Below are 25,904 nucleotides of genomic sequence, written 5' to 3' on the forward strand. Positions count from 1 at the left end.
TGTCTTTGTTAGATGTTCTCTGAGTTAACTAGCATGTTACCTAATTAACCTTTTGTCACCAATTATTGTTGACAGGTTAGGGTCTATGATTACTATACATTATATATATATATATATAGAGGTAGCATAGACACAAGTTTGTCATTCCTGAATGGAAGGGAGCAGAAAATGACAAGTCTGTAATTACTTAAGAAATGAAGGTCAAGCTTTAAGACAAATTGCAAGAACTGCAAGTGTCTGTAACTGCTGTGGACAAGACCAAACGATTTGAAGAAACTGGCACTCATGAGGACCAAACAAGGTCAGGCAGGCCAAGGGTCACCTCAAAATCAGAGAAGAAGTTCATTCGAGTCACAAGTCTGCGAAACCAGCGATTAACTGCCCCTGAAATACAAGCTCAGCTAAATGCTACTAGAAGTACAGACGTTACAACATCAACTGTTCAGAAGAGATTGCGTGAAGCTGGCCTAACTAGAATTGCTTCAAAGAAACCATTGTTAAGAGTGCAGAATAAGAGGAAGAGACTTGCCTGGGCCAAAAAACACAGAAATTGGACGTTTGAGGAGAGGAAGTCGGTCTTATGGACCGATGAGTCAAAATTTGCAATATTTGGGTCCAACCGCAGAGTATTTGTAAGATGCTGAGAGGGTGAGTGCATGAGTTCTGCATGAGTGGGTCCCACTTTCAAGCATGGAGGAGGCAGTGTCATGGTCTGGGGTTGCTTTGCTGGTGACAAGAGTTGGTGATCTTTACCATGTCCATGGCAAGCTCAACCAGCATGGCTATCATAGCATACTTCAGATTCCATCAGGATTACGGCTAGTTGGGCAGTCCTTCATTCTTCAGCAAGACCCGAAACACACCTCAAAGTTGTGCAAGAACTATCTGGCGAAGAAGTGAAGGACAACTCAATCTAATGACCTGGCCTGCCCAGTCTCCAGACCTCAATCCCATAGAACTTGTATGGGACAAACTGGACAGAAGAGTCAAAGCAAAGCTACCCACAAGTGCACTACAACTCTGGGAATTGCTGCAGGAGAGCTGGGAAGACATGTCGGGTGATTTCCTGCTGAAACTTGTTAACCGAATGCCTAGTGTTTGTGAGGCTGTTATTAAGGCAAAGGGTGGCTATTTTGAGGAATCCAAGATTTAGAGACAATTTTCAGTTTTCTTGAACATTGCTTTGATATTCCTAATGTTTTGTTTTGTATATTGTAACATGTGTTTTCATTTTCAAGTATTTACAGAAACGTAAGATTCAGAACTGGGCAGATACATGGCAAATGACATTTAATAGAGAAAAGTGTAAGGTACTGCACGCAGGAAATAAAAATGTACATTATAAATATCATATGGGAGATATTGAAATTGGAGAAGGAATCTATGAAAAAGACCTAGGAGTTTTTGTTGACTCAGAAATGTCTTCATCTAGGCAATGTGGGGAAGCTATAAAAAAGGCTAACAAGATACTCGGATACATTGTGAAAAGTGTTGAATTTAAATCAAGGGAAGTAATGTTAAAACTGTACAATGCACTTGTAAGACCTCATCTTGAATATTGTGTGCAGTTCTGGTCACCTCGCTATAAAAAAGATATTGCTGCTCTAGAAAGAGTGCAAAGAAGAGCGACCAGAATTATTCCGGGCTTAAAAGGCATGTCATATGCAGACAGGCTAAAAGAATTGAATCTGTTCAGTCTTGAACAAAGAAGACTACGTGGCGACCTAATTCAAGCATTCAAAATTCTAAAAGGTATTGACAGTGTCGACGCAAGGGACTTTTTCAGCCTGAAAAAAGAAACAAGGACCAGGGGTCACAAATGGAGTTTAGAAAAATGGGCATTCAGAACAGAAAATAGGAGACACTTTTTTACACAGAGAATTGTGAGGGTCTGGAATCAACTCCCCAGTAATGTTGTTGAAGCTGACACCCTGGGATCCTTCAAGAAGCTGCTTGATGAGATTTTGGGATCAATAAGCTACTAACAACCAAACGAGCAAGATGGGCCGAATGGCCTCCTCTCGTTTGTAAACTTTCTTATGTTCTTATGTTCTTATGTATACAACGTAAAACATTGTCGACTATGAAAAAAACCTAGTTTCCAGCAAGTGTACTCAAACTGGTACCGAGTGTGTATGTGTGTATGTATGTATGTATGTATGTATGTATGTATGTGTGTATATGTATGTGTGTGTGTATGTATATATATATATATATATATATATATATATATATATATATATATATTATATATATATATATATATATATATAGGCGAGATCAGACAAAGGGCTAGATTTCCAGAGCCATTTACTCCAATTGGCCTTTTGAAAAATGTTTAATGAAGGAAGAAAAAAAAAAACACACACACCATATAATTGAATTCTAAAATGACTAACAAAAGTAGGACTACTTATACACCCCTATGTTTAATCAATTTATTATTTCTGGTTTGACAACCTTAAAAAATGTGCCAATGACAATTTAGAGTAAAATGTTGGGAGAAGTGTCTTTATAGAAGTGCCTTCTGCTGACCGGCCTCTTTAGGTTTCCTTTTGTGTTCCTATTTCTGAAGCCCCAACTCTTCTATGGACATACACCCTATTCTTACAAAGAAATCTGGTAAGGATCAATTATCCAGTTTTGTTATTTTTTGTTGTTTGGCTGCATGCAACAAAAAAAGAACAAAACACCGCAACACTACAACATAACATGTATACTTGTAAAATAACTTTTGTATTTTTTTTTTTTTTATTTAAATCTTGATTTTTGAACATCAATCACTTACAATATAATTTACAAGATTACACTTTTTAAAATGAAAATTCATACCTGTGATTAAAAAGCATTATTAGTTTCATTTCATAAGGTAAATATCAGCACAAAGTTACTTTATATTTTATACTACCCTCCCCCATTTGAATTATCTATATTGTATGTTTATACACATTATTTAGAATGCAGAAGGCAGGCTCACATCAAATATATTCTGTTCAAGAGTTATGTATTTACAAGGGCAACATATTCTTCAATCTCTATTTTAAATGCAGTTTACTACAAGAATTATTCTTTGAGACGACTCATTTTCAACATTTAAATACTGTAACCTATCTTACACATTTTAATAAATGCTTGTCCAGTTTCAAAGTAATATTCACGAACAAACTTTTTCCTCATTTATAGTGTTTGTGACCGTTACATATACAAATACAATTTGCATTCTTGTGATGAATTTACAAAATGTATTTAACTCAAATGATTTATAAAAAAAAAAGCAATAGCCTGTGCTTACTTACATAAAACTTACTTTCATTGCAACAAGCCATTCACATATTTAATAAACATCTGTAGCTTTGTTTTGTAAATATTGTAAATCAAGCAGTTCCTCTTTCAATAAAAAACAAACCTCACCAAGTATTTCCATTAATCAAAATGACAAAAATGTTACATTTGCTGTATAATAAAGTGACTATTGCTGTAATTTAATGTGTTGTTAATGTCTTTGTATTTTACACTGGTTCATCACAATTGGATTAGAGGTTTCTAGGTATATGTATACAGTACAACTCTAAATTGTGACATACTGTATGTTGAGATGAATGTCCTACTCTACTATATACCTATCACAAGCAAGATAAATCCCTAGCGAGGTCTAAAAACTGAAGATCCCAGTCTGATCATAAAAAATACTAGCAACACTGAATTATGAATTATTGGAATAAATGAAGGAAAATATATGTAATGTAGTAAGAAATCTAAAATGAAGGCGTTGTGCAATTTTAATGTGGTCAAAACTCTCAATAAACAAAACAAAATGCAAAATCACTGCTTGTAGCACTTGCCAAAAACTTACATTACAAGCTGACTGTTTATACAGAAAACCAATGTCACTTTCCTACTTAAAATTAATACAAGTATCTAAGACAAAGACTTTTTACAGTGTTATATACTGTATATATGTGTTTATATTAAATGTGCTGTGGAGATTTAATACATCATCTCAATGGACTTTGCTCAGAAACGTGCTCAAGAATCATTGTCATTTCCTGCCAGTTTAAAGGCCTTGGACTTAATCTTCAGGCTTTCTGTCTCATGTTAGAAAATAAATTCAACAAAACAATAAAGATATACATTCTTGAAATATTTTTAAAAGCCACTCAAGATAATATTGTGACTGCCTACAAACATGACAAACATACTAATAAGCTATCTAATAAGGAGATATATACTTCTAGGAGGTTTATTTTTCTATTTCCCCAAATATTCAAACATATTTATCTACACACCTGTGTCTGTTGGCTGATATACACCATATATAAAATAGCTGACTAAGCATTCAAACAGCACAAGGTCAAAAGAAGCATATTCACAGCCAATAATGAACAAAACTGTTCCAGAAACTGGACCCGAAGACTAAAAGAATAAGCAAACGTTGTTTTGTGTTTGTTTTATATTATTGCATTTTGTGGACTGTTTTTTATACAAATTAAAATGTGTAATAATTTCAGTACGCTCTTCAAAAGTAAGACTGTAAAACTGTCACTTAGATAAAATTGAATCTTATAATAGTACATATATTACACAAGTTATCTTTACACTTTCTAATTAAAAATATATGTAATCAATGTGCATATTCCTTGACATCCACTAAACTTAGTCAGCAGCAAAAACATTTTATTTGCAAGTTTTTTTTTTTTTTTTTTTTTTTTTTTGTTCTTTAGAGCTGTACTAGTCTTCTAATCAAATGTATGTACCCTTAACAATCATCTTAAGGCATCAGTGTTTTAAGGATAAACCACCTTACTTCAAACTAAACTTTAGCTTTAAATGTTTCTTAATTATGTGGCACAAGTGTATGGTATATAATAAAACGCATTACATGTGTGCATACTACAATGATCAGATTTTTCTTTAATATATTACACAGAGCATTATGCATAATTAGATTACACATTTCACATCATTTTTCCAGATACCATTCATTGTGCTAAAGCGGTCTGGCAGAATCCTCATCTTCATTGTGCCGTCTGCTCCGCAAGAGAAGATGTGGTTTGCAAGACCAGCCTCTATCTGCATTACCCCAGTTCCTATGTTTCTAAAGATGGACTGCCGAGCATGCTCATTGATGAAAGTGTGAATCAGACTGTGGGTGGATAAGCTCCATACCTGTAATATAAAGTCAAATAAAAACAATAATATTAAAAAAATAAACCAAGTAACCATTGTATCCCTCATGTCTGGCCCTTGAGGGTGGCTGCTTTCCTGAAGATTAATATAGTTAAATTGGAAAAAATAAACTCTAATGCAGGACAAAAGTTTCTGTTCTACAAAGGACTAAACCATATTTAAAAAAAAAATAATAATAATTGTTTCATATCTATCTATAATTATCTATATATCTATAATTAATTTAGATCTTCTATTTAACATTGAGTCTGAAGTCATAATAGTAGTACAGTATGTCATGATAGATTTCAAAATGTCATAAAACTACAAAGCGGTGTGTAATTCAATATGTATTCAGCATGACTATGGATGTATGTGTGTGTGTGAGCGTGTGCGTGTGTGTGTGTGTTTTGTTCTTCAGAGAATATAACAGAGGAAAATGCTAGGGTTTTTAATAAACCTTTTGAAATACTGTGTAACATATTAAAAGAGTTGTACCTGAAATTATGCTGGTTTGTGTTTCATACAATATAATTACAACAGCCCTTTATTTCCACTGATATTATACAAACTGTTATACAAATCTTACCTTCATGCTCCCCTCTGCAGAACCAGTAATAAAGTACTCCTCTGTTGGATCTATAGCAACAGCTTTAACAGGGGAGTCATGCGCCTGAAAAGTCTGCCTCTGCTGCCTCTGATGGAGATCAAATACACAGATGAAACCCTTTCTTCCACCAGAGATTAACAACTGATGCTTTGGAGCATAGGTTAGCACTGTGGCCCCACTATCATGGCAGGTAAACGCTGGAACAGAGAAAGAAAAGATCAGATTCAGCTTTATTGAAGCTCCAAATATAACAAAACACACATCATCCCAACAGCAAAAGCTAATTGCAATATTGTAACCCCCACAGTGGCCCACAACCATTGTAATTTCCTGCCTATTCAAATTGTTCTAACGTGTTTTAATACCTATTGGTTTAGCCTTGAAATCCTAGAAAATTAGATTCTAGGAACTGCTGGAAAAAGCCATACAGAACATGTACTGATAGATACTGTGCATGGAGTTTGTCTCCAAACCATCCCAAAGTGTAGCAAACAGGCTGAAAACATGTCTAATATTAAAAATATACTAATATTCTATGAAGTGTCTGCATTATCATGAATTATGGGTAACATGCGACACATGAATACTGGGTACTCAAAGAAAAAATAAATGACAAGACGTTCAGTGTAGATGAATTCAGTCTTCAACTTCACACAGAGAACTAGAGAGCAAGTACTTCCAAACGAAGACATATCCAGGATAAACTGACCTACCATGGACCAGACTATTGGCTGGTGTCACCAGAGTATCCCACAAACATACATTTCTAAAAATAAAAAGAAAATAATATTTAAACCAAAATACAATTACATCCATAATGTGTATCACCTAAAATCCACATTATCTAATATCCACACCACTGTGTGCTATACTATAATGGATCTTTTGAGAAGTGATCTGTTGATATTGAAGACACAATAATTTTTTGTTGACATTTTTATGTATTGAATGTTTTTTTTTAGTATACTAATACTAATTGCCTGTGTTCATTTTGTCGAAGGTTGCTAAGCTATAATGTCTTATTAATTAAATGAGCTTACCTGTTATCACTAGATTGTCCTGCAGTTGCTATTAAGGAGGACGAACCCACAAAAACAAAGTCGTTGGCTGTTTTGTTATGACATTGCAAGGTCTGTAAAACAAAGAAACAGTTCCAGTGTCACTTTTTTATTACAATTATTAGTAAACAAAGGCATTTGAAATCCATAATATGCTTACCAGATATGGTTTTGGTGTGCTTCCTATTGTGTTGGTCTGCCAAAAGCTCAAACATCCATCAGCATCAACAATGCCAAACTACATTAAAAAAAGAAATATACATTTTAAAAAATGCACTCAGCTTTGCAAAATTGAAATGTGTGTTTGTTATTTGAGTTCAAAATGCTTTTCTAATTAATGACAGATGTAATAGGTTTGCATAGTATAAAAACACATATTTCATTTTTGACGCTTGATACAGTGGTAAGCGTTTAGTTCAAGGATCAAACTGTTCACGGTTATGTGAATTGTGAGCTAGTATAAAGCAGGCCATAGTTCCATATCTTCATTCAAGTTTACCCAAGTTTTTTTTTTTTTTTTTCTGTGTGTCTATGAACCTACCTGAATTAACACTAGGTGTTTGCAAGCCAAGTTAACAAACAATTGTGGATAATGTAATCTTATATTTCTGTCAATCTATTAGAGATATGTAGTCTGAAATACTACAGGCACAACAGCGCAATGTTTGAACAGGATGTGTAATAGACACATACTTCCTGAGTTTTTCGACATCGAGGAACTTCTTGTAAAGTAAAAGCAAAATATAGACTCTGTCTGTTGTACAAGCAAAGATGTTCTCTACCAAAGTTTCATCCATATCAGACAAGGCATGGATTTAAAACATACAGCATAACACTGATGAAGGCATAGACACTTTTTTTTTTTTTTTTTTTTTTAGCCACTCAAGCTAAAGTTTACATGAGTTAATAACCAAAGTGATATTCAAAGAAGTGAACAAAGAGGGGGTGTACCTTGTTACCCTGATAATTAAACCGTATCCTTGTGACCCTTGAATTTCCTGGAGTTCGAAAGCAAATAATCTGCTGAGAGTGACCCCACTCAAACATCCGAACACTGCCATCTTGTGCACCTGTGAGATCTAAAACAATAAAGGACCGATAAGTTAAAGCTAGGAAGAAAAGCATGATATGCGGTTATAACCACACACACCAAATTTAAAAAAATGTATATAGTATTACAAAATAAATTACAGTTTTGAGCAGGCAGGAAGGTTATTCATATTTAATGAAAAGATACACACACACACACACACACACACACACACACAAAGGTAAGCAATACGACTCACAGTACGGTAATGTTGGATGAGAGGCCATCCTTCTTGCATTGTTTATATTCCTTTTGATCAACTGTTTAAAAACAAACAAAATCTTTATAATTGCTTAACGCAACAGATATACATTGCTTGCATAGCTAGTAAAGGGTGATGGGATTTCTTTTTTTTTTATGTTTTCACAAAATACTGTAGTGATGAAATGAGGCAAAACACTATCACATGTTGGCACTTGAAAATGCAAATGAAAAACAAAACAAAAAATACCCCCAAAAAAACAACATCAACACAAAATAAAAATGAATGCCACAACAGTCAAGGGCACAATATTATACCAATTGCAGCCTTCTCACCCTTCCCTAGTATGACCCTAGAAAACAGAAGCAGAATTACCTCACCATACACGTAACAAGTGGCCAAACCTCTTCACTTACTGTACAACACTGTCTACACATACCTGAATGGTAAGTGCTCCTGGCTACAAGCTTACCTCCTTCTTTGTCAAATCCTTTCTGATCCCATTTAATTTAGCTGAATATTCCTGAATATTGAATGATTAGCGCAACACAGAGGAAGAGGCATGTAAAGAAAACAGAGGTAAACAGAAGAGGTTTAACTAAAAGGGCTGAGGGAAGACAAGGCATAGAACGTGGAAGGAAACAACTAACAATACATGCCATAATTCCTGTAGGAGCACAGTTAACAGGGATATAAAGGGACTGACTAATTGGGCTGAACATGAAATTATACGGTATGAAATATCATTAACTATGTGCTCTTCTTGTTATTCAAATTGACATAGTTTTTAAAAAGTTTAGAGTGTAACCATTAGAAGGATTTGATGGTTAAATTATATAAAGTGAATCTAAACAAGACAACATTAGTTCAGATAACTCTGATATGTCTGTTTTTGTTTAAGAATTTATAACAAATTTCACTTGTTTCTCATTCTGGGTAGGCTACACCTACATCACCTCTTTCCATACTGATCCTCCTAGTGGATGCTTTATAAATACTATGATCTAACTGTACTCTTACTCACACAAGCAAAGCAAAAACATATTAGGGGACTTGTATCAAGATCGACCGACGCAGCGCTAAATTGGCTGAGTGTAAAGTAGTGCTCTGCCATGGCAATTTTTACCCTAATCCGAATGTATTAATTGGCTCAAAATTAATGAGGCATGGTGTAAGCTGGCACATTTAAATGCGTAAATGCCCTGTGCCTGTGTTCTGAAACCTTCAAAATGGGCTACCGGTAACACAGATTAACAGACTAATCTAAAAAATTGCGCCTCCCCTCCAAATGGGCTGTCTCAACTGAACAATAGGTAAGTCATTTGGAGAGGCTATGACCTGTGTTACCTAACTGTCTTGATTTTATATTGTGTTATTATTATATGACGGATAACACCAAATATAAATGAAAAGGATATACTGAATCAAGTTTATTATACAACGAATACAAACAATTGTACATAACGAAATAGCCGGTACTGAGCTATAATTTCATCCTCAGGGAGATCAGAAAGGGGAATGCAGACCCTAAATACTTTCCCTTCTTTTCAGTACTCTCCCTCTGTTCCTGGGTTGTTCAGGAAGATTAGGAGTCTACACTCTCCCTCATAAGGCCCCTGAAAAATTCATGATATCACAAATTTCACAGAGATCATGTACAGCCTACCATGAAAAACATGTATTGTATTTTCCTTACAGTATTTTTACATTATTGTACTCTTCACCTCCTCTGCTGATTTCATACTTTTATCAAGTAGAAGCAGCGCTACAGTAGCTGTACACTGCCCAGCTCAATGCCATGCATTTGGTTACTACGGCAATGGGGTCAAACAAATACCGGCTTCATGATTGGTGAATTCCTCATACTGTACAATGACAGTTCTATATATTACTAATGTACAGTGTGTATAAAGAAAACCACAAATTCTTCGCTTTTGTCATTTCAGGTTTGCAGTTAATGTTTTTCCTGTGTTTAATATTTGGGGATTAGAGGCATCAAAATAAGCTACGGGAATTTATGTCAACATAAATTTTAAAGGTTTACAAAACTTGAAAACATTGCTGAATTTTTCATTCAAGGTTGTTTTTTTAAATCCTATTTTGTCTGCTTGTTACTGTTTTTGAGCCAACACAGACCATTTTAAAACAACTCGTTTCCAGCAGAAGTTTATTACATTTTTAAAGATCGTTTCAATAGTGATTCGAGTTACAATGTACATTTTAAAGAGCTGACTCAGTAGCTAGGCTAAATGTTAAACTGTTTCAGCCTTGGTTTTTGGGTGAAGTTTTGATGAACTATCAGTGATAACACATATTAGGCAACTTACACAGTAGAATATAAAGTAAATAGCAAATGTGTTTTTCTTTTAAATAAAATGTCGGTTTCGTGACACTCTGTGAAATTCGTTGTTTTTTTTTTTTTTTTTTTATTGTCATTCGTGAATTTCTTTTAGAAATACAGTGAATTTTCCGGGCCTACAAGACTGCTTCCATAATGCTCTTTCCTATCAGCTGCTTTCTTACTTTTTCTTTGCACCCTAATAAGACCACTTTTTTGTGGACCCTTTAATGGCTGGCGCTGCTGTCCTGCTGCTTCATTAATCTCATTTTAATATCAGACTTCTTTTACAAATGAGCCCCACATTCAGTTGACCATGCATATAATTAAGGCTTATCACGCCTTAAAATGCATGGCTAATTAGCGGTGGAGCGCATTACACGGCAGAGTGCATTTTGGAGGTGCTAACATGGCCTTAACTTGCCAAAAGTGTCATGATACATATAAGGCAATTTTAAGGCCAGTGTAAGCTTGACACTATGGCCTTAATGCTTGTTACATGTCCCCATTATATTAAAAAAAAAAAAAAAAAAACTAAACAAGAGTACATTGTAAAACAATGTAATATCCTGTATGATTAACTGTTGCTTAGTTAGTCCAATACAAGGTATCACCTCCCCTCATTGTTTAAGCAATTTCCCTAAATATTTCAGTTTCTCCTCCTTATATACATGATCATTCATCACACATTTGTTGCTTGTCTGGAAAAAAATAATTATAAATCCTATTTCACAAAAAGTTGGTGATGCTGATCACCTTTTTTTGTAACAAACTAAAAATAATATTGACACAAGTCCTAAAGAGTAAGTAGTGAGATTCTGCAAAATATAGTGTTACACGTTCCCACATGTTGCTAAAACTGTTTAAATAACGTACCTATTCATTTTTCTTTTTATTGTTAATATCCTGACAACTTTTTACACATAGAACTTAGAACTGTTGCAAAGCTCTTTTCAAAATGTCCACTCTAGTGCACTGGGGTTTGAGATCTGTCCTCTTAAAAAAAACACATAGGGATGTGTAACGCTTCCTTTTTCAGAAAGCGTGCTACTTACTCTTTAAATGACCGCTTTCACATAACAAGTGATAATGAATGCAACAGTATGTGCAGTTCTGTAAAATACTTAACAAACAACAACACCGTTCCGTTCCGTTGTGAATCTACTGTTTATGTGTTTCAGTGGTTTACATCATTAGTGGAGCGGTTTCACAATACATGCAAGCAACAGTTTTATCAACTCTTCTAGAATATACAGTTCACACCTGCAGCAACCACTTATGTCTTCAAAGACAGTTTGCCATTTAATTTAAGTTTCATTTAGTATTTGTAAAATTATATATATTAATATATATATATATTATAAATATATATATTATATAATATATATATATATATATATAATATATATATATAATCTCCACAAATGTTTCAGTAACCTGTTGGTTGCTTGTGTGCTAGATGTATTTAATAAAAAAACAATAAAAATTAAAACAGATGTTTTTTTGGATTAATAGTTCACTACGGAATAGTACCATCGAATTGAGGATTTTGAAAATGAAGACGACAATCTATTTTAATGAAAGTATCCTTTAATCATTTGATAAATATAGCTAAACTTAGACCTATTATCTCTGGAACTGATGCTGAAAGATTAATGGATACCTTTGTTTCAGCTAGGATTCATTATTGTAATGCACTTTTCTCTGGTCTGCCAAAATATGTGGTGTCTCACTTACAACTCGTCCAGAACACTGCCGCTAGTATTCTGACCATAACCAGAAAAAGTGTTGTCTTTGGATTCCCCCCCCTCCACAAAATAATGTGTAACTGGAAAGTCTGCTGCTCCCACTGGCTCTACAATAATATGCTAATCTTCATTACATTCTGATATTAAGAACCCTTACCACAGATGCTCCTCTGCCAGTTTGCACGCTGCCAAGCCAGGGCATATTAATGGGTGTTCCAGGACTGCTGTGTGTATATGGGGTAGTACCTTGTATACAGCTGAGATCATCATGTGCATGAATCATCAAGAAATCCTCACTGCTGAGAAACAATGCAGCAAACACACAGAGGACACAACAATAAATATCCCATTAGATGCCTAAAATGGAGCTGTGATGACAGTGGAATGGCCAGCAGGTGGCATTATAAGGGACTGTACGGATTTTGGTTTCTCAATTTTCTTAGAGAAATAAATATCCACATTATCCTTACTCAATAGACAGATTTTTTAAATTATTATTAAACTGTACTTATCAAGAAAGGAAACTCATTATGAAACCATGTTTACAAGGGAAAAGACAAAGTCCTATAGATACTCTTTTATCCAAACTGCTCTGTTAACATTAAAGAGGTTTGTATAAAAGGACATTCAGAATTATTACTGGTGAGAAACATACAGTTCAAGATAGGATAAGATAGTTCAGATAAATTGGTAATGGTACAGCAGCATGTTTAGACACAGTTAACAAACAGTGAAGAAAAACTATTCACAGTGTATGTTGTAACATTAACATTCTGTTACATTTCAGTACTCACCCTTTATTTTCCAAGTCCACCTCATCGTCGACCCACGTTAATATCTGAGTTGCGAGGATTGCAGACACGTCCAGCTCCTGAATGTCATGAGTGGAAGCTATTGCTATGCAATTACGGTTAGCCTGGCAAAAATCAGCATTTAAATTATTAAAATGTCAAAACATACTGTGAGGTTTATTCAACTGATCTAAACAGCAGAGGTATTTCTATCTAAATACCACCCCTGTGAACTTTCAACAGATAAACTTAATCTTTTAAGTTTACTTATGTCTACAAAAATTATGATTTAAATGATAGTATTTAGATTTGCCACTGTTAATTGAATAGACCTGTGTGTGTTAAATTAGACATCTGCACATGTGATTTCTTGGTTATTTTACAGTGACACATTTATTATGTGAACTAGGACCAGTGGGTGTTTGTAAAACTGATTTGTTCTGATAATCAAATTACTGTATAATTGTTAATATGGCATTACAATTTACCAGAACGCCACAAGCAACTTCAATACAACCTTTAAATATAAAATGCACTGTTTTGTACAGTATTTTAAATAGAGAGCAAAACAGCATTGCACATCACGTGACAGGCTATCAAGTGACTGTTAGGAAAACAGGCAATCTTAATGTCGATACACACACCCAGCTTCTAAGTTTTTTGCTGTTGTTTTTTTTTTTTTTTAAGTTCTTACCTTATTAATAGCAAATGCTGTAATGATGTCTGACTCTTTATGGATAATTCTTGCCTTTCCACCACGATATCCAAGATCTGCTTCTATCTGTGGTTAAACAAACACAACCTCACTTGCTACAACAAGTAAAAGCCTTTAAAAATAGCTTTTTGTTAAATTCTGAAATTAATTTGTGTTGCAGATCATCATGAAAACAATCTTCCTTGTGGAGCTACAACAACAAGACTGGCAACTGCACAAGGAAACAGTAGAAAATATTGGGTCAAATGCACAAAGCCTTTACTGGAAAAAACCAAAAACACGGCTCTTGAAATGACAACTGAATTATTCATTTATACAAATCCATTGTAAATTACAAAGGTTTTAAGAGTGGTTAGAAACGCTGTATCCTCTTCACAGAAAGAATTTAAATAAAAAAAGTGGTACAAATGCAGGGCTGGATTAATGCTTTGTGAATGTACCCAAAATGTTTATATAAAATGTTCTGTAAAAGTCATTCATCTGTTGCTTGGCATGGTACACTATGGATGGATGAAGGAATACCCACCAGTTACTTCTCTGCTAAATGAATGACAGCTCAGTCACCACACTGTTTGTCCTACTGTTACTTCTTTTTCTCGCATATATAACAGTTCAAATATCCAACACACATGTAATCCTTTTTCAATTAATTCTGACAACTGTACAATTTAACATTTAATGTGTCTGTTCGATATATTTAATTTTCATGTATGAGTCATTTGCAAATAGTTTAATCCCATATACTTCACATAAATGTACATATCAGTATCTAAGAAATGTGTGTATTTTACAAGATGCTCCAACATTAATTTTAAATGTATGTCAAACAATTATGTGCAAAACAAAACACCAGAACACAAATAACACACTATAATTATCTTAAAAAGGATTAAATATATTGTTGTATGAACATAGCACTCTGCCACTTAACTACGCTTAAAATTTCCAATAAATCCATGCATAGAATTCTTAATACACTCTCGTTTATTACTATTAGTTTAAATACATGCAATTTTGCCCAATTAGTTGCTATTGAAGTAAGGCACTCGTTAATATACAAATTAAACTTTACAAGCAGCATTGGCAAACCACATATATTACTCTGCTGCCTCAATACTCATAATAACAACCTACAAATCTACACTTTAGAGATTCAGGCTGCAGGGCATTTTAATTTATATATGCTGTTAATGGGATTCTAATATCAAATTATATACAGTACCAGTCAAACGTTTGAGTACACCTGCTTGAAACCAGGTTTTTCATGATTATTTGTGCTTTTAACTGTATAAACTTGTCTATAAACACTTAATATTTCATTATATGATACGTGTACTTATATAAGCTGATAATCATACGTGAATTGCATTCAAAAATTTAATTTTTAAATGAAAATTACCCAAAGCAAGAGGATTTCAGTCCGAGTTAAAAGTCTGAAATGTGTATAACACAGTGTTAGAACACTGGCCCAAGTATAAAAGTGTCTTTGTTAGATGTTCTCTGAGTTAACTAGCATGTTACCTAATTAACCTTTCGTCACCAATTATTGTTAACTGGTGAGGATCCATGATTACTATAAATAAAGGTAGCATAGACACAAGTTTGTCATTCCTGAATGAAAGGGAGCATAAAATGGCAAAATACGCTCAGTTAAGCAATGAAAAAAGACAGTCTGTAATTACTTTAAGAAAAGAAGGTCAATCTTGAAGACAAATCACATGAACTTCGCAAGTGTCTGTAACTGCTGTGGCCTCGTGTTTGTGGGCTGTTATTAAGGCAAAAGAGTGGCTATTTTGAGGAATCCAAGATTTAGAGACAATTTTCAATTTTCTTGAACATTGCTTTAATACTCCTTATGTTTTGTATATTGTAACGTGTTTTCATTTTCAAGTATTTACAGAAATGTATACAACGTAAAACATTGTCAATTCTGAAAAAAAAAAATACTTTCCAGCAAGTGTACTCAAACTTTTGACTGGTACTGTATATTTTATTGGAAATTGTAAGCCTTTGACATCCAATTGAAAATTATCATCAGGTTGTACCTTATTGATGTTAGGTTCCTCCATCATAGTATTTTTGGCATTTTCATTGTGGTCCTCTATCAACTATATCATAGGAAGAATAGCCACATTGTATAAAAGAATGAGATGAATCATGCAAAGCAAACAGAAAATAATTAAATCACTCTGATTCTATTAATATTACTTTTTTTAACCATTCAATGTCTGGATGTGAAAGAGAAAAGATCTTGCTTAAGCTTCATCACAAATTATATAAAGGTGTACACAAGCAAAACACTTAAATCACAGGAAAGGGGAAGTAATCAGATGGTGAGCATAATTTCTCTAGAGGGAATGGCATTCATATTTAACTTAAAACTTAATACATGCTATTTAGAAAAGTGTAAGGACCATGCAACATAACTGTTAAATGATACGAGACAGAAGGTACCCATGTAATTAAAGCATGCTTTCATAGGTACCTCATTTTGACCCCTTTTCTTGGAAAATATGTTTCGAATGAAGGTCTCCTGCACCTCGTCCTGCTTCACCAGGTATTGCCAAAGCCTTTTCACCGGGAGTGCAGAGCGTTGCTTTGACCTGAAGCAAAGCACAATAACATTTAGTTTGCACTATTCAACTGATTATACTGCATCATAAAGGGATTTACAAAGACAAATGCAACAATTAGTGTGCAAGATACAGAACACTGTCTATTTGTGTCATTCATTCTAACTAATTCCCTTTTTAATAAAGGGAAAAAACAACCTGCAGACTAATTCACTAGCCCATACCCTCTAGACACCCAAGTAATTTGACTCCCAGTGATCATAAGTCCAAGCTGTACGGCACAATTTTATGACAGCATTCGCTTGAGGAGGCCCAAGAGTGATCAGAGTATAAATCAGACCCTGCAATAGCACGAGGAAGAATATGAACATTGGGAATGCAATAAAATGAACGCTTACTCACTGGAAAGGAGTGTTAGTGGGCTCCAACAGTGCTTTGTGGCGAAGGATGGCAGGGCCAGGTGGTACTGTATCTTCAAGAGTATGTGAGGAGATGAATTTGGAGGGTGGGCCACCAAAAATCTCCAGCCTCTTAAGAAGCACTTGCTCCCACCTCTGCAGTGTCTTCAGAATTGAATGACAAAGTGGGGAGCCAACTGGCAGCTCTGCATGTTAAAGGACAAAGATTTTACAGCAATATCCAGCTGAGAGAGTAATAAGAATCCTGTGGCGGAAATCAGAGTGCCAGGTACTATAAAAATCACTGACAGATGAATTATGAGATCGTTGACAGAAGATATACAGATAAAATGGATTTATAAAACAAAAAATACATTCTACCTTAAAAAAATGCGTAAATTAATGCAAAACCATTACTTCAATTATATGAGAGTCATGGATGTTACCTGAAAGATCATGTCCTGCTATAGGGTAGAAAGTCTTCAAGTTGTAAAGAACCATTTGCACCATGGCCAAACGCATAAGTGACCAGCTGAAATAGAGCCATTAATTAGCAACTCTCATATGTGTAACCACTAAAACATAAGCAACCTAATCCTGAGCGATGAAAGAAAATAATTCCCAATATACACTTGCAGAAATAAAACAAATTGGTAAAATTAAAAATCAGCTTAGCATTATTTCTCCCAGCACAATTAACTAGATTAGATCATGTCAGCCTAACAAAAAAATAAACAAAGCAACTACTAAAGGGACAAAGACTTCAGTCCAAAAAAACAAAACCTATCAGACAGTACAAGCTGAAACATAATACAATCCCTATCTGTGTTAATACCTTCTGTTTCATAATGCAAATTAAATCAGAACATCTTTTTTCAGCAAGTTTTACAGTATCAGCACACATGCATTATTCAGCCTTATATGTAGTTTACTGATCTTAAACCACTGCAGACATTTCTTAAAATATCAGTAAAAGATCTTGTTAAATTACTCAGCTGCACTGTATTATAACTGTCTTTTTTTTTTTTTTTTTTTTTTTATTACTAAAGCAGCACAATGATGAGCAAACTACAGTTCCAGTTCCATTGAAGACCTCCCCCCCCCAAATACCTATATGAGTTGGGATTGGAATGTTCTTGAAGCTGGGTTTCTGAAACATAAACATCTTCATCACCATCTTCATCGTCACTACCTTGGCTCTCCTCCGAGTCATACTCCACCCTGCTTTCTGATGGTGGAAGAAAGGGCTAACAGAGAAACAGACAGAACTCCCATTAAGACTGACCTTTGCTTTCTAGACAATTAGGATGATGACATTTTTACATCACTATTTTATATCAAGAAATACAATAAATAAACAAAAACGTCCTTAAAAAAAAACAACAAAAAAAACAAAAACAAACACAATTTGTAAACGCTATCAATACCTTTGCTATGAAGTAGTCCCAGATACTAAGTTCCGGCGGAATGAACTTCTCTCTGAAAACAGGCATTTCCTGGTTCAAGACTGGCGAGGTCGAGCTCTGTAGACTTTCTCTGCTTGCCCCTTTTGTTGACAAGAGCTTGAAACGCTTGTGGTGCTTCTCCAATTCATCATTAACAGTAGTGACTAAAAACAACAGTAACAATGTAATATTCACGTTAAATACCATCATGCAAAGCAAAACAATCTGCTTCCACATCCTGGTAGTTGCATATGCGCATTAACTTCTTTCCTATTATAAAACAATTAGGTGTCTGAAGCAAAGCAACATTCTAACTCTACATACTTACCTATGTAAAACTAGGATGGTGTCCAATGTAAAACATTCTGTAAATATGAATTTCCTATTAGCCAAATACCAACAAAGAGCATTGTTTGTTACTGTATTTGAAAACTTTAAGAATTACGCCTTTCCTGACATTTGTCTTACTGCAGTAATAAACCTGTTTCTGATTATCCAAAATTTGTAATTCTTAAAATTGTCCTTACTGTGAGTAATATGTACTTTTCTGTTTTGCATTTCTGCAATTTTGTTTTACAGAACTGGAAGTATCAATGTGCATATGTTTTAATACTAGAAGTAATTATTTGCAACTTTATCTACTATACTTTCTCTGATGTATTTCAGTTTCTTCAACTCTTTTATAGCTATGGGGGGGGGGGGGAGATGGGAAGATAACTACATTTAATTACAAAGGAAAGGTTTTATTACAACTTTCATGGCAATGAGCACTGATGAATCTCTTAACATTAACCAGGAGTTTAACCAGGAATACAGTGGTTTACCTGGTTTAATTGCTCTGAGTTAGTTTGAATGCATTTTCTGCTTACTTCAATATTTACATTGTTTTTAATCAGTTGATAAAATGACAGCATTTTATTAATAAAAGGAATAGAAAATGAAAAAAAATGAAACGTTTAAAATCACAATATTTTCACAGCTCTGCTTATGTTAGGAATTTATACTTTTATTTTGCTGGAGAGGAAAATAACAAATGCTAATAATGTTCTAGTATTTTCTAGTTTACTTTTAGCCTGTTCATAAGAAATCAAATGATATTTTACACAACTATGGAGAAGACCAAAACATTTTAAATGCATGCACATGCAACAAGAGAGTTCAGTGTATGAATACAAAGGATAACAACATTGCAAGTTTAAATACACACACAAAACACCCGATACTATTCAGTCTGGAAGCTTTTAGCTCAAAAATAATACTGAATCTGAAATTTGCAGAAACACAGTACTACACTACCTGACCAAATCTGGTGAATAATTTAAGCTAAATGAAAAATCTTTCTACATAATTTGAAGATGCTGTTAATTAATTAAGTCTGTACAACAAACACAAACCTTTTCTTAAAAATCATGCGTATTCAACTGATATTTGTATTACACTGCAGTGTGTGGCAAAATGTGTTAAATAGTGAACAAAGTCCATTAAAGATATTGTTGTGCTATTCTTTCGCTCATAAACTAAAATCGGCAAGGCAGAACGCCATAGAGCATATTATTTTCTTAGCCAGTCTAAATCTCTGTGCAAAATGGCAATTCCGACAGCCTACTCACAAGCATCTCCAAAACCCTGTGCTATATCAGTCTGAGAGAGATCCCAGGCAACTTCACTGTCTACTTCTTCTTTAAAAGTAAGATAAAGTAAGAAAGCAAGGATGAAGAAAGCAAGAATGGGGGGTTTATAGATACAGTCGGCGCTGCCTAACTGGGATAGTGACAATGGTTGATGGTTCTTCCCAATGCTATTTATGTTGTTTAATTACAAAGTCACTTCATTTAATTGGAATACGGTATTTTCAAATGATGAGAGGAGATCTCTTCCAGAGCAAGCCCGGTTTGAGTAGCATAGTGCAATGAGTAGGTAAGTACGCTGTGACTTGCATAAATTTTGTAGAAGTCCTGAAGGAGTTCCCTGTGGTTTCTCAGGCTGCTGTGGCAAAATTGTAGTGTCAAGATCGCAGGTCCCTTGCCTTGTGATACGATATGATTTCATTCTTTTTCATTTCACGTAGAAATAAAAAAACAGTAATTAATTTTGTTTAGGTACAAAAATAAAAACAACTGACTTGTATTTTAAATTATGCATTTAAAATTTAATTATTTTTCTTTTCATTTAGAAACAAAAAAGCGTGACTAAGGTTGTCTCAAATGCCTCTCGTTAAATTGGGACAGCCGCTTATTTAAGGATATTTTATCCCGACATTCCCGATAAAGCAGCACTGACTGTACGAAGAGCACATCCTGTGATTCCAGAAACCATTCAAAAACATTAAGTTAAACTAATTTTGTACAGTTCAAGTATTAAAATAAATAATCACTAAACATAAATAGTCACTCTTCACAAACTAACTTTTTTTTTTTTTTTTTTAAATTTAGCTTTGCGTGCGTGCTTGTGTGTTTAACTTGTGAGTTAAAGCTTTGGGGATTGGTTCCAATGATGACAGATTTCCAATCAAAACTCAAAAGAAAAATACATCTAAAACCAGAACAAAACCAACAGAAACTAATTCTATACCAAGATAAATGGTATAGCTAACTAACACAATACAGATTTAACAATGCTTCCTCTTCAATACTCCAGCCTTTAAAAATGTCAAACTAATACAGTATGTGTTCTATATTCTTGTCACATTTTAGAAAAGGTATCTGGACTCACAGAAAGTATTTTTAAATTGCACAAAAGACACATGCCAAAAAGGAACATGCCACAGGTGACATACAATCACATAGACACAAGCCCTCAGTGGGATCAACATAAGACAAAGACTAGCAGCCACTCCACAGCAAGCACGGTAAGAATTATTTTGTAATTGTTAAGATTTCTTCATTCCATTCCAAAATAATTCAGCTACATAATGCTGTAACATTTGTTTTTTTCTCTTAAAGAATTCCCATGTGTTTCTCGCCTTGTCAATCTGCATTTAGGCAATCAATTGATCTAAATCTTACATTTTGAAATGGTAAGAAATTCAAAATGTACATAATGTTTATTTATATAAAAAAAACATGCCAAAGAATTGCTACTAAAATATATCTTCAATGTATACTCATTTAAATAACTATTACTTTTAGCTTTTAAGTAGTGAAATGCAATAAAATAAAAGAATGCCTTAAATGTTAAATAGGTGTCTATTTGTGTTGTATGATGCAAGGCTTTCACGAAACACTGAGAAATCCTGTAATAAATAAAACACAGGGTCATACACACAATGGGTAACCAGCCTTCAGCAAGCAAAAGGAGGTCTCTCAATATTGGTTCAATCAAAGCATTGGTTTAGCAAGGCGGTCCTCTCTCTACACACCTACACACACACACACACACAGGAGGGCTAAGACCTATATCTGATCTAAAGTCTTGCCTGTGGGACTTGTTGGTCTATGGGTACTGATGGCTGTAAGGGATTTAGAAAACCCCACACATTCCATGGAGAACACTACTACCTGATGAGGGTTAGGGATAGAAAAGGGCCTTCCTGTCAAAACAGAAAATACATTCTTACAATATATGGCGTTACAGATTCGCTACTAGTGGCAAGCACCTTAACAAAGGATAGTACCACATTATGTTACGACAGTGTTTTGCTATACTATGTGATGTACAGTTTAACATGTAAAGCAAAGACTGAAGATAGAGTACCATTTACAATGCGTTTTTTTAAGCCTTGGTTAATACAAACATGATTCTTTCTTAGTCATTTATTTCCTGTTTAAGGCTCCATAGCTTTTAAAACTTTAAAAAGGCTAGTCCCAACTAGTACAAGGAAATATTTGAATACTATCCTTTGGTAACAAATTAAATTCTAAAAGTTTATGACCAGTCCTTACAGGGATACAAGCATGATATTTCTTGCCTTCAAAAAACAAATTCAACACTAGATTTACTAAGCCTTAACCGATGTAGAAAAAAGATAGGTTAGGATTCAAAACTTCAATTAAGAATATTCATTTAGGGCTCCTTTGTAGATTTACAAAAATGTCTCGGCAAAAAACTTTTGCATTCTTAATATTTTTTGTAAAAAAAAAAAAAAAAAAAAAAAAAAAAAACACAACACGTGCCCACGTTCGTACGTCGAAGCATGTATACACTATACAAATAAACAAGAATAAGCATATTACTAGCATTATATATTGTTGAAAAAGAGTGGTGCAAAGCATGTACTGAAGTAAAGATTTCCCATAGCCTTTTTAAAAGGTATGTTTTGCTGTACATAATGACTTAACTTTCTGTTCTTTAACTGTTAATACTAAGCAAGATAGCTAAGGACTTAACTTCATAAAAACTTACAAATGTAGAAAAGAACAGTACCAACCTGTGGTAGGCTTTTTCGGGCTCTGTTCCTTTACAGGAATCCGGGCTCCACCTCCAAATACTGCAGCCCACATCTTGCTGTTCAGTGGATGGGCTACAATGTGAAAGAGCTCATTGCTGGAATGTGTTGCAAGCCCATGGACAAAGAGACTCAGAAAAACTGCTGTTAAAATCTCACAAAGCAAAACAGTTAATCCAGGCTGGTCTTCCTCTCCAGAAGAATTTAGAAGACGTATCAGAGCTGCAATACCTGGAAAATGAAACAAACGTTTTTTTTTTTTTTTTTAATGAATCAAATATGAACAGTATTTATAATTAGAAAAAGTATTGGCTATCTTTGCAATGACTTCTGGCACCCAGAATGGAACGTTCTATTACAGATTCATGATGTGATAAAACCATCATCATACTTTTATAGATTTTGGAAATGCATGTTCCAAGTGTAGGCCAGTGCCAGTAATCTGTAATCCCATTGCAAATCTTGCGTTAAGGAATGCATATTGCACTACATCAAAACAAATAACACAAGGGCCAATGAAGGGTATAAAAAAACAGGTTAGTCTGTTTATTCTGTACATTAGTTTAGACACATCAATTATAAATGCAACAAAGCTGAACTTTCAATTTAAGAACATAGCATTGAATCCCGCTGTTGAAAGTATTATTATTTTTTTTTAAATACAAAATACTTCTCACAATAATTATAGTAGTTCTATCCTTTTATTTGGAAAATTAATGATTTACAAGTTAAGAATTGGGCATCTTTTACCAGACACATTTTTATGGAGTTCATGTTACAGTGTAGCAATCTGATAGTGCTGAATAAACTTCATTTAATTGGTAGTAGCGGTAGCATGTTGGCACAACTTTAGCACAGCACATTAAGGAATCTCTTTTGTACTGTGAGACATTTAACAAATACTTACATTTAACCACCCTTGGAGATACAAAAAAACAGAGATGACCGGTAGATCTGTTGTAAATTCGGATGGCCACGATTAGGTAAGCAAAATTGGAATGTTTCTGTAATATCATTCTAAAAACTTACAAATTGTTGTAAACACCCTTTTTAAAGCAATGCGCGTTTAACTATTGGTATGTTCTTATGATGTGTGCTATATGAAATATTAGCATAGCCCCTCCTTAATTATTATCAAATAACACCCACTGGTAAGGCACTTGCTAAAAACCCTTGTCAAAATAAAAAGGACAGGGTCAAGGTCCCCCCCCCCCCCCACCCCCCCCCCCCCCCCCCCCCCCCCCCCCCCCCCCCTTTTCATTGTTAACAGCCTGACAACTCTTTACACTTACAACCGTAAAGTCTGTTTCAAAGCACTTTTCAAAATGGCAGGTCTAGTGCACTGATATTGTAAGGTTTATTGCTCATATTGTCAAACAGGTAACACAGGAATAACGAACCATGACGTGATGTGGAAGAGAAAAGCCAGTGCACGTTGTTATGTTTTTTCCTCCAGTGATTTAGAAGACAGATCTCAAACCCCAGTGCACTAGAGCAGCCACTTTGAAAAAAGCTTTGAAACAGACTTTAAAGTTATAATTGTAAAAAGTTTCAGGATGTTAATGAAAAGAAAAATGTCAGGTCCTTTATTAGCTGTTATATGTATGCATTTAATGTACAAAGTTAAACTAAAGACTAGGATTCCTTTAGGAGGTATATATTTGTGTTAATCATGTTTTTATATTTTACCTGGCCATTGGGCTGGGGATGTATTGGGTGTTACGGTCTCATCCAAACTCATTGTTCTCACAGGATGCTGATGTGTCAGCAGAAAGCTCTGGTAGATGATTCCTGTGAACTGGTTTGCATGTGAGGCACTGAATAAATAATAGAGATAGTCAGCCACAACGGATAATTGGGTTTATCATGAAATCCAGTCTGGGAAGAATTTCTAAATTACTCATTAGTCATTCTAATATCCCTCATCAATCCCAGGTCTATCGCTTAAGCAAAGAAATGCAGGAATACACAATCCTTTTCTTTTAAAAATAAACATAATTAAATACAGATTGAAAGCACTTTGTTTTCTTATGGGTTTCATTTCATTTATAAGAACTGGAGCACCATTTTTTAGCTGTTCCAGCAAAATGGGGTTTTGTGAAATCTTTGGCCTCAAATGGTGTTACCTGTATCTACCCTGCACATGACTCTGCCCAGCAATAACCACAAATGTAGTTCAGCGAGAGAGCGTTAGAGAAACTGCTGACCAGAGACAGACACAGAGCGAGAGAGAGTTTTATCCATTGTATCTAGTGCCAGACAGGAACTGCTTTACAGAGTGACACACAAAAATAATGGGACATGGTCGAAGTATGTAAAATTGTAAATAGTTCTCTTCAGTGTTCCATATTCTGTTTTGTTAAAAAAAAAAGTTGTGATTATGTTCACTTGGTAAAAGTGCTAATAAAACAGTTGTTTTTCACCCAATTTGCTTCATTTTTCCTCCGTGTTCATTTCATATTGAACTTCACTGGTGCAGTTTTTGTTTTTTTTGGGCCATCTATGATTACAATATATATTGCACTGACCAAACGTGAATTTTTGAAAAAGCTTTTTTTTCATATATTCTCATCTCTACCACATGTAGTGGCCTTTCATTTGATATAAGTTGCCTGCACGCAGCACAAACTATCCAGTAGTTACATATACATAAATGAAAACCGTGAAAAACAGGCAGAAATAGGGCTAAATGTTAAGAGTTAATGCCAGTGTGCACAAATCTGAAAAAATGAAGCGTGCAAAATAAACAATTACCTGTAACTGTGACTATTACAAAGACACTGGTAGATACAGGCAGAAAGTGATGCTGCTAAGGTGTGCATTACATAGACCTGAAAAAAATACAGGTTTGAAATAGTTAGAAGGCGGCTAATTATTTTTTGTTTTCTCTAACTGAAATACATGTACTAGAATATGTAATTGCATCTTAACATATAACATCATCTGAAATAACTTCCATGGCAACCACTGTACTCTTCATCTGAAGTCATCCTTCCTTTTCAGATAGGAGGTCTGGGTTGTATACACTCTTAATAAGGAATGAATCACATAGCACTCACCTTGTTATTTTTACTGTCTGGATGTGGTGGGGAGTCCAGGTCTATTATCGTATGTAGTATGTCGTGAGTGAGGTTGGTCAGGTATACTACAGGATTAGCAACAACTGTTTTTGCACTGGCAGTACATGCTAATAGTAGAGGTATAGATGTTTGGTGTGGTACAGGGCTAAGGGCAGTTTGTGTTGTGCTTTCCTAGAAAAAGAAGGGAAATTGTTTTTGTTACTGCTGATCAATAGCTACAGTACTCCACCCCAAAACAACACCTTAGCAGAAACAAGTTGATACTGGCAAAGAGTCACATTCAAAAGTACAGTATTTCCTCCACCT

The 25,904-nt window shown here is 34.6% G+C and overlaps 1 protein-coding gene across 13 annotated transcripts in view; it reads right to left on the reverse strand.

Moving 5' to 3' along the window:
- Positions 1–2,326: 2,326 nt before the first annotated feature.
- LOC121302643 (dmX-like protein 1) overlaps positions 2,327–25,904 on the reverse strand; it is a 69,943-nt gene continuing 46,365 nt past the window's right edge. For 4 of the 13 annotated variants that reach the window (XM_041232688.1, XM_041232669.1, XM_041232679.1 and 1 more), the window contains exons 26-47: positions 25,578–25,769; positions 25,273–25,349; positions 24,208–24,335; positions 22,501–22,749; positions 21,550–21,663; positions 18,117–18,298; positions 17,800–17,936; positions 17,136–17,221; positions 16,694–16,895; positions 16,204–16,321; positions 15,764–15,826; positions 13,698–13,784; positions 13,007–13,128; positions 12,370–12,511; positions 8,599–8,649; positions 8,124–8,184; positions 7,786–7,913; positions 6,995–7,072; positions 6,817–6,908; positions 6,490–6,542; positions 5,756–5,973; positions 2,327–5,166 (exon numbers count right to left, since the gene is read on the reverse strand). In XM_041232688.1, the coding sequence (XP_041088622.1) occupies positions 4,942–5,166; positions 5,756–5,973; positions 6,490–6,542; positions 6,817–6,908; positions 6,995–7,072; positions 7,786–7,913; positions 8,124–8,184; positions 8,599–8,649; positions 12,370–12,511; positions 13,007–13,128; positions 13,698–13,784; positions 15,764–15,826; positions 16,204–16,321; positions 16,694–16,895; positions 17,136–17,221; positions 17,800–17,936; positions 18,117–18,298; positions 21,550–21,663; positions 22,501–22,749; positions 24,208–24,335; positions 25,273–25,349; positions 25,578–25,769 (2,805 nt within the window). In that variant the 3' untranslated portion in view covers positions 2,327–4,941. The remainder of the gene's footprint in view (positions 5,167–5,755; positions 5,974–6,489; positions 6,543–6,816; positions 6,909–6,994; positions 7,073–7,785; positions 7,914–8,123; positions 8,185–8,598; positions 8,650–12,369; positions 12,512–13,006; positions 13,129–13,697; positions 13,785–15,763; positions 15,827–16,203; positions 16,322–16,693; positions 16,896–17,135; positions 17,222–17,799; positions 17,937–18,116; positions 18,299–21,549; positions 21,664–22,500; positions 22,750–24,207; positions 24,336–25,272; positions 25,350–25,577; positions 25,770–25,904) is intronic. The other 9 variants (XM_041232696.1, XM_041232742.1, XM_041232723.1 and 6 more) reach the window with 9 other exon arrangements.

Source organism: Polyodon spathula, chromosome 2 (assembly GCF_017654505.1).
Source record: "Polyodon spathula isolate WHYD16114869_AA chromosome 2, ASM1765450v1, whole genome shotgun sequence".
Lineage (NCBI taxonomy): Eukaryota > Metazoa > Chordata > Actinopteri > Acipenseriformes > Polyodontidae > Polyodon > Polyodon spathula.